This window comes from Denticeps clupeoides, chromosome 1 (genome assembly GCF_900700375.1).
Source record: "Denticeps clupeoides chromosome 1, fDenClu1.1, whole genome shotgun sequence".
Classification (NCBI taxonomy): domain Eukaryota; kingdom Metazoa; phylum Chordata; class Actinopteri; order Clupeiformes; family Denticipitidae; genus Denticeps; species Denticeps clupeoides.
In genome coordinates this window covers 4663118-4672629 of record NC_041707.1, presented here as the reverse complement: position 1 = coordinate 4672629, position 9512 = coordinate 4663118, and the positions used below count along the sequence as shown (strand labels likewise).

The 9512-nt window shown below is 42.0% G+C and overlaps 1 protein-coding gene across 2 annotated transcripts; it reads right to left on the bottom strand.

Annotated features, from left to right (window-relative positions):
- Positions 1-63: 63 nt before the first annotated feature.
- rragd (ras-related GTP binding D) lies at positions 64-9321 on the bottom strand. 2 transcript variants are annotated; one of them, XM_028982226.1, is made up of 7 exons: positions 8991-9321; positions 4143-4441; positions 3814-4013; positions 3332-3446; positions 2500-2642; positions 1164-1312; positions 64-1085 (listed from the first exon to the last, which is right to left on the bottom strand). In XM_028982226.1, exons 1-7 carry the CDS (start codon positions 9106-9108, stop codon positions 934-936), a joined length of 1176 nt encoding a protein of 391 aa, XP_028838059.1. In that variant the 5' UTR covers positions 9109-9321; the 3' UTR covers positions 64-933. The 2 variants fall into 2 exon arrangements, with proteins under 2 accessions (XP_028838059.1, XP_028838069.1); XM_028982236.1 differs by having other exon boundaries at positions 4143-4438.
- Between the last annotated feature and the right edge of the window lie 191 nt (positions 9322-9512).

Below are 9512 nucleotides of genomic sequence, written 5' to 3'. Positions count from 1 at the left end.
CAAGGACGCGGCAGGTTTAGGTTTTGCATACGTTGCCCTGCTGACTTAAAACAACAGATCACATTCACATCAAAAAGGCACATGTATTTTATTCAGAAACAACATAAATACACAAATTAATATGTAAATTCCCAGCAAATTACTATATGGAAGCAGACTGGTATGAATGGCATTTTGCCAACTACAAGGAGGACAAATATAATAATGAGCTAACTTTGTACTGGTTTTTATCCCAAATACGAGTGCATTTGGCAGCAGAAAGAGCTCATCAAGATCTAAGATTTCTTTATTTCACCTAAAACAACAACCCAGTGTTATAATTTATTTTTGAAGTTAAATGAAAGTCTTAAACAACTCACACCACTGTTATATTAATAATAATAATGCCCATTCCTTACTATTGTTATTTTAACAATAATTGTTAGTAGTAGTCGATCCAAAATCTGGACAAGCAGATGAGAAACCGAACTCATTACTGGTAGTAGTAGTTGTTGTGGCACTAATAGTTGTTGTGGTAATAGTAATATCATATTATAGTCCACAAATGTATATTTTGTGATTCTGCATTGTCTGCCCTAAGAAAAAAAAAATTATGATTTGTCTAGACTCAAAAGGTACATGAAAAACAACAAGCTAACTTGTCCATTTCCACAAAAGCAGTATTCCATAAATATAACTGCTGGACAGATGTGGAATCTCACCATACGATGCATGGACATCCGAAATAAACCGGTACACAGTGGCGGATGTAACGGGTTTAAAAAAAAAAAAAAAAAAAAACTTACATACATTTACAATACATTCATTTGTCTCAGAAATGTCCGACACTGGTGTGTATTCCCCACGATCAAACTGAAAATGTTCTGTAATGTTAATCCCTGTACAGCGTAGCAGTATTTTATTGTGCATGACATGACAGAAATGACGAGTGGGTCAGTGTGGCTGGGCCTGGGTTCCATTCGGTGTAGTCAACTTACTCCACCTTCTCTGGCTCAGCAGCTTCCGACTCTTCTGCACTTTTAAGCGCACATCAAATACTTCTTCAATTGCCTTTTTGAAGCAGTGGAAGTTGTAATCAATAAGTCCTACGAGAAAATAATTGGGATTAGTGTTCAGGGGGCTGGGGTCACGTGAGGTTCGCCTCGATGTAAAGGCGCACTCACCCTTCCTTTCAAAGCTCTCCTCGCGGAGAAAACAGACCAGGGCCAGAAACTTGGTGACCTCCTTCAGATACATGACGGTGGTGTTGTTCAAGTGAATTATGGCCATGGACTCTTTATCATAGGGCGATCCTGCTGCATCTCCTGTAAGTCTGGTGGGGGGAGGATTATCAAACACTTTCATTAACTGAATATCATTATCATTGTAAATATCATTTTTACGTCCTGTGCTGTGTTCTGGTGACACAATGCACACAACAAATCATTCTTATCTGAGTGGAAATTCCATCACTGTCAGATTTTGTACACTATTTTGCTGTATCTTAAAAAGTTAAAAGTTAAAAAGTTAAAGTGAAGTGATTGTCACATGTGATACACAGCAGCACAGCACATGGTGCACACAGTGAAATTTGTCCTCTGCATTTAACCCATCACTCTTGGTGAGCAGTGGGCAGCCATGACAGGCGCCCGGGGGGCAGTGTATGGGGACGGTGCTTTGCTCAGTGTCACCTCAGTGGCACCATGGCAGATCGGGATTCAAACCGGTTTACACTACACGTTCAGTGGTATTATAAAAAATATTCATATAATATAATACATTTAATGGTTTATAAGGACTCCCTGTGCAGTAGAAGAAACAATGTCAAAGATGGAGAAAATGAATTACAGATTGTGCACAGTGATACAGATGTTGGGCAAAACAACTATAATCCAAATGGATAAAAGCAGTGTATTAATCTCAAATATTTACACAGACTGTGGGAAAACTAAGCAATCATTTTGTCTGTTCTAAATCATTTGGATGGTTATAAAATGCTAATACGTTTGCAAGTCTGACGTCTACCTCTTTATATAAAAATACATAGCAAACACACAGAAGCTCAATCTGATTATCTAATTGAAATTAAAAACATGGTATTAACAAATTGAACATCTGGCATGCGAAATGTATATTTAAATGAAAATGAATCATTCAGACCACAAACTTAAAAATAAAAAAATGAACGAGCAAAATTAAAAACAATTTTTTCTTCTTGGAGGCCCTGCCTGGCTACAGAAGCGGATTCATAGGTCTCATCTGCGCTGACAGCTGGAGCGCCCTGGGTCGGCCCTAAAGTCACACACGCTCTCAGGCCCGGATTTCCAACTCATGGGCCGTGCTTGGCCAATGGCGCCAGGCGTACGGTTCAATGCCCTGTTTATATATATAAAGATGCCAGCAGGAACATGCTGTTAAGATTTTAAAAAAAAAATGTCATGATACGTGCAGTATCCAAAAAAAAAAAAAGTGCGTGAGAAGTTGGTCACAGAAGATGTGAAGACAGAACACTGAATTTACCCATAAATGCAGGATATGTCAATTACCACGTCGATCATGTCACAGCACACCTCGTACGTCTGCATGTCCACTGGACTGCTGTCTGTGGCGATGTATATTTTACTGACCACGTCAAAGAGAAAGGCCTTTTCAATTCCCGAATTCTGTAAAAAAAAAAAAAAAAAAAAAAAAAAAAAAAAGTCACATTAAAGGTCATTTCATACCCAAATTGAATGAATTAATGATGTTGCTAAGAAACAGCTAAACAGAACAAAGTTTCTCAGAAAGGCTGATGCAAAATCCATACAAAAATATGAATGGGTAAAACTGTGCAATAACACATTCAAGGCCCGTGCTATAATGAGATTCTAGTGTTGATGCACTGATTTGAGGTTTCAGCAGCCCTTATAATTTGTGGAATTATGGCTTAAAACTTGCTACAAAGGGTCATGCAAAACATGTTACAATATAACAGTTACTGTTATGCAACAATTTAACTACACAACGCATAAAGCATGAGGTAACATTACACAAATTGTAAAATGTAAATGATTACACTATAATCTATATTTTCCTGTCTACTGATCACTGCACAGTGACAAAGTGAACTGTTGGATGCAAACAAGTAACATACATGTGCTGCTAGCAGTGATAAACATTATATTGAATCCTTCATGACGTGCCAGAGAAGGATCAGGGCCTTATTTTACTGCATGTTGTTGTGCTGCCACCATCTGGCTGAAAATCTGGCTGCTTAGTGAAAACAAATTTCAGGCCTTGAAAAAAAAAAACACAAAAATAGAAATGAACCATCCTTAAGTCACTCCGTTCCCTGCTCCAAGATCGTACGTACCGATATGAAGATGTTCAGAAGGTTCTCCAGAGTAGGAAGCTGAGGAATCAGCTTCTGAACTACTTTGCTGAAGGCCTCGAAAATGGAGTGGTCGTAAATGCTTGTTAGATAGAAACTGTGGTAGAAATGCATGTTTCAGTCGGTGGGACAAGTAAGAACAAAAAAAACGAGCATGCAAAAAAAATTTCAATGTCTAATCGATAATAATTTGTCAATAATGTCATTGCTTTTTTAAGTATATTTTTTTATCCTCCCCTGGATGAGTCCCCACCCATGTCTAGTGGTGCTTCCTTATATGACATGAATTAAGGCTTCACTTTATAAAGGTACCTATATATATTTCACTTAAAATACTAATGGTGTATATATATATATATATATACACACACACACACACACACACACACACACACACACACTATAAAAAAACGTACATAAAAAAAAAATGATCAGCTCGTGCTAATGAATTCATGAATTCATGCCTCAAATGTATTCTCTCCAATCCTGCATCTGCCAGGTCGTCGTTGGCTCGCTTATGAATGTCCCTCTGCTTCTCAATCTTGTGGTCATCGGACAGTCCATCCACTTTATGAATGAAGACCTCAAAGTTGATGTCGGGGTTGACTTTATAGGCCCGTGTCACAGTGAGGTGAAGCCTACTGAGTGCTTCCACGTAATCATCCTAGAAAGACAGATGTGGAAAATTACGGACTCGACAATAGGACAACATTTTAAAAAAACAAAAGTTTTCCAGACAACAACAAAAAAAACCCTGCATTGTCAGAATGATGAATCCATAAACACTTCTCACCTGTGAGTCAATAACAAAAATGAGAGCCCCTGTGCCGCGGAATATCATCTCATAGTCAAACGTGGGGTCGAAGAAGTCAATCTGCCCCGGGAAGTCCCAGATCTGGAAGCTGACGAAGGAGCTGTTGGACACGTCCTCGCGGCAGATTTTGTTGGTGCTCTCCAGGAAGAGCGTCTCGTTGGGAGACATCTTGTGGAAGACCACCTTCTGGATGGAGGACTTGCCGCTGCGCCGCAGGCCCATCAGCAGGATGCGGGGCTTCACCTCACTGCTGAAGGAGTCGCTGAAGGCCAGCACTTCTGAACACAAACACGTTCAAAATATATGAAACTATTGGTATAATAAGATTAGTTATTTAGTTAATTACTCATTTATAGGTCTTGGATTTTTTTTACATTCTAGAACAAAACTGGAATGACAGGACTATGAAATCAGACATGTAAGGTTATGTAATAAACTAAAATAAAATAGCATTTTGTGTGTCATTTGCGTGCCTCCGAATCAGGGAGCTTTTGCTGTGATGTCAGCTTTTAACAATCTTGTCTTCTCTCCACCACCTTAAGTTGAGACAACGGGGACAGTTTCCAACAGTCCTGAAGGTTTATACTGAACACTTATCATTCAAGTGGCTATTGTTGGTGAGAATAGTGAACAAAGCAGCCATGACGGTAAAAAGACGCGATTCTGAAAAAAAGATTCATCAAAAATACTTCCCTTTCTCCTCATAGAACAAAGACTAAATATGCTTCTTGCGTTGTATTCTTCAAAATGATTCAATAACAGTCTCCATAACCACCACAGAGTAGGGGAGTCCCAAAAAGGGCCAGTGGTGGCCTAGCAGTTAAGGAAGCGGCCCCGTAATCAGTAGGTTGTCGGTTCGAATCCCGACCCGCCAAGGTACCACTGAGGTGCCACTGAGCAAAGCACCGTCCCCACACACTGCTCCCCGGGCGCCTGTCATGATGGGTTAAATGCAGAGGACAAATTTCACTGTGTGCACCGTGTGCTGTGCTGCTGTGTATCACATGTGACAATCATTTCACTTTCTTCTTCTAAACTTTTGACTGGTAGTGTGTAAAATATATACATTTAAATATGGTGAAGGTCTCTGAAAAGCTTTACTATGATAAAATTGACAATTAAAAATGTGTAATAACACGAGAAATTCTATAAATAAATCCTGAGCTCATCGACGGTCTGCAAGTGAACAGGATCGGGGCATTATTCCTGACCACATCCAAGCCCTCCAAGTTCTATTTATCATGCCTTCCAGCCCAGCAGCCCATACGAATCGCATGCACCGACTGTCCATTACACATCATTATTAAATGAAACACCAAGCCGGTCAAAATGCCCACCACTCACACGCTCCTGCAAATTTAAAGTCATTGACCTTGGTTGAAACAGGGAATTTTGGGTAGCATGCACATTAACTATGAGCAGACACACAAGCCGGTTTACTTATTATCCTGACTGCAAGCCAATCACGGGCATGCTCACCAACATATTAAGAATTAATAAGAATTTTCCTCTTATTTTAGTAGCTGTACAAAGCATGCAAGTTTAATCAAAGACCGCTATTCAATATTTCTATATTTATATAATAGGGCTGCGCAACTAATCGAATTTTAATCACAGTCACGATTTTGGCTGCAACGATTAAATTAGGACAATCGTCTGCGATATTTACTTTTAAATAACCAACCACCAGGGGGCAAAAGCATCGACTCAGTGGCAACCTCAAATTGTGACAGAGTGAGACGTGCGTGACTGCGCAGGCACCTGCACAAAATTGTCCCTCATTTGGGGTTGTTAAAGTTGGAAACCCTAATAGACATACACACCATAGATATATCCACACTAAATGTTGCATTCAGCCTCTCAGCAGGCCTCAATAATGCAGTCATATTTGGACGGGGTTCCAAGCTCATTCAGTCACGCTCCTCTGACGGTACAGACGAAAATGCCAGACTCTTGCACCACGTACGGCTATAATAACAAGTGAATTAAAAATCTATGCATAACTTTTCATGGGTAAGATTTTATTTGATCATCTTGTATGTGAGGAAATTTGGCGTTTTTCATGTTACAGACCAGCCATCTGTCGTCCCACCACGACCTCATAGTAAAGGTGCTAGGTCCTCTCCTTTTCTCCCTCTACACGAGATCACTTGGTGAGGTCATTTCCTCACATGGATTATCCTACCACTGCTATGCTGACGACACACAACTCCTCTTCTCCTTTCCTCCCTCTGATCTACATGCTGCTTCCAAAATCTCTGCATGTCTAACAGACATCTCGTCTTGGATGGCAGCCCATCACCTCCAACTCAATCCCACCAAAACTGAACTAATATTCATTCCAGCAGATTCTTCACCACATCAGGATCTTGCTATTTACCTAGACAACTCGCAGCTCTCTCCTTCTGCAACAGCCCGCAACCTTGGCGTAACAATAGACAACCAACTCTCCTTCTCAACTCACATCAGCAATCTTTCCCGCTCATGTAGATTCCTTCTCTACAATATCAGACGAATCCGCCCTTACCTGTCAACCCAGGCCACCCAACTACTGGTTCAGTCCTTAGTAATCTCACGACTGGACTACTGCAACTCCCTTCTAGCTGGTCTACCTCTATATACCATCTGACCTCTACAACTCATACAAAATGCAGCAGCACGACTGATCTTCAACCTTCCCAAATTCTCCCATACCACCCCTCTGCTACGTTCCCTTCACTGGCTCCCAGTAGCTGCACGCATCAGGTTCAAAATACTGATGCTGGCCTACAAAGCCAAACATGGAGCAGCACCATCCTACCTCACAACCCTTATTACACCTCGCACTGCACCTCATATACTCCGAGCCTCCAGTACTGCTCGCCTGGTCCCTCCATCTCTGAAGGTAAAAGGAAAACATTCATCTAGACTCTTCTCCGTCTTGGCCCCTCGGTGGTGGAATGAACTTCCCCTCGAGGTCAGAACAGCTCAGTCACTGAGCACCTTCAAACGACAGCTCAAGACCTTCCTCTTTAAAGAATATTTAGATTAAATTGTAATTTTCTTGTCAAACTTTGTGTACAGAATCTACAACAGAGTGAATTAAATAGATGTATTCATAGTTGGGGTCCTAGTGAACCGGAATTGATCTCTTCATCGATGGTAACTTGAAAGCACGTTGTAAGTCGCTCTGGATAAGGGCGTCTGCCAAATGCCGTAAATGTAAATGTAAATGTAAATGTAAAGGCACAGCTGTTCTGTTCTGACACCTCTATATATCGTATAGTTAGTTCATTGTCTACAGTTCTTGCCAAATCTATACAAAATGCCTCAGTTTATGGACCTGTACTGTCTATTGTAATTTTTTTCCAAATAAGCAGGTAAATGGATGTTCATCTTTCAGATTAAATATAAAAAAATAAGTATTTTCATAGTGACAGGATGGTTGACAGGATGGTGTTTATGTAAAGTTTGTGTAAAATAGAAAGAGCAATAAAAATGTGTTTTACCTAAAATAATTAATAATTGTGATTAATAATCGTGATTACAATAGTGATAAAAATATAATGATCGTTTTGGCCATAACCGTGCAGCCCTAACGTATCGATAGATGTAGAATTGTGCAGAAGTTTTAGTCTGTAAGGTGCAGTGGAGTGCAAAACACACAAATATCAATGATAAAAATTTGAAAGTGGCAGCAACGATCGCCTACAAACAAAGGTCTACAGATTGAGAACAATGACTAGCATAAAAAAACAACAACAAAAAAACACGTTCTCCTGTCATTCCGGGTCTAAACTCTGATTGGCTGAGCCGCTTTTTGGTCTTAATCGATGCGTCGTCCGATTAATCGGCAACTTTGCGCCTGAATTCATACATGGACCGCCGTGACCTTCCGAAAGTGTGTGTGTCCATGTGTCTCTATGTGTGTCTGTGCATGTGTGTGCATCTCTGTGTGTGTGTCTCTATGTGGGTGTCTATGTGTGTGTGTCTGTCGCTATGTATGTATGTGTGTGTGTCTGTGTGTCTCTATGTGTGTGTCTATGTCATTCAGACCATACTACATGGAACATTTACATTTACGGCATTTATCAGACGCTGATACGGCATTTATCAGTAGTTACAGGGACAGTCACCCTGGAGCAACTTAGGGTTAAGTGTCTTGCTCAGGGACACAATGGTAGTAAGTGGGGTTTGAACCTGTGACTCTGTAGTCTTCTGGTTCATAGGCAAGTGTGTTACCCACTAGGCTACTACCATCCCTGGCTACTACCATACCATCCCTATGTGTGTGTCTGTCGATATGTATGTATGTGTGTCTGTCTGTGTGCGTGTGTGTGTCTGTCTGTGTGTGTGTCTGTCTGTGTGTGTGTGTGTGTCTATGTGTGTGTCTGTCGATATGAATGTATGTGTGTCTGTCTGTCTGTGTGTGTGTGTGTCTGTGTGCGTGTGTGTCTGTGTGCGCGCGTATCTATGTGTGTGCGTGTGTGTCTGTCTGTGTGTGTGTGTGTGTGTGTGTGTGTATCTGTCTGTGTGTGTGTGTGTGCGCGCGGGTGTCTATGTGTGTGTGTGTGTCTGTCTGTCTGTGTGTGTGTGTGTGTGTGTGTGTGTGTGCGCGCGCGTGTCTATGTGTGTGCGTGTGTGTGTCTGTCTGTGTGTTTGTGTGTGTCTGTCTGTGTGTGTGTGTGTGTCTGTCTGTGTGAGAGTGTGTGTGTGTGTGCGCGCGTATCTATGTGTGTGCGTGTGTGTGTGTGTGTCTGTCTGTGTGTGTGTGTGTCTGTCTGTGTGTGTGTGTGTGTGTGTGTGCGCGCGCGCGCGTATCTGTGTGTGTGTGTGTGCGACGGGCACCTCCTTCCCCGCCGCCGCAGGACGCGTCTCCGTCCGCGAACGCGTCCAAGTCGTCGTCATCGTAGTACGCGAGCGCTTCTTCCTCCTCGGGGTACTTTTCACGGCCTTCGGGCGTCATCCTCCTCCCACACCCACAAAAAAGAAAGAAAGAAACGAAAGAGGAAAAGTTGCCCCGACGTTAGAGCGCGACGGGAGCACAAGTTCTCCACACGGTCACCCGATACGGCCGAGCCATGGTGAACTTTCACCCTCCGCCCCGCCGCCCCGCCGCCGCGACAGCACTCGGCCCCGCATACCAGGGCCGCCCGCGGGCCGCCGCGCTTTCCACTGCGCCCCGCCACCGGCAGCACGTTATTTACCACAACACCGCGCGGCATCATGGGAAGTGGAGTCACTCACTCACCTTTTCATCCAACAGAAATAAAGACGAATTATTCATATTTTTACACCAGACTTGATGCTAAATGAAACTACAATCTCTAAAAATGTTTTGTTAATCTGATAAATTACGTTTTGGCAAAT

Excerpts from the sequence above, each read along its gene's own strand:
- rragd (XM_028982226.1), bottom strand. The coding sequence starts at position 9,108 with ATGACGCCCGAAGGCCGTGAAAAGTACCCCGAGGAGGAAGAAGCGCTC. Across the intron at positions 4,442-8,990 it reads CTGCGGCGGCGGGGAAGGAG|AAGTGCTGGCCTTCAGCGAC; the intron begins GTGCCCGTCGCA and ends GTTTGTGTTCAG. Across the intron at positions 1,313-2,499 it reads GACATATCCTGCATTTATGG|ACTTACAGGAGATGCAGCAG; the intron begins GTAAATTCAGTG and ends TCCCCCCACCAG.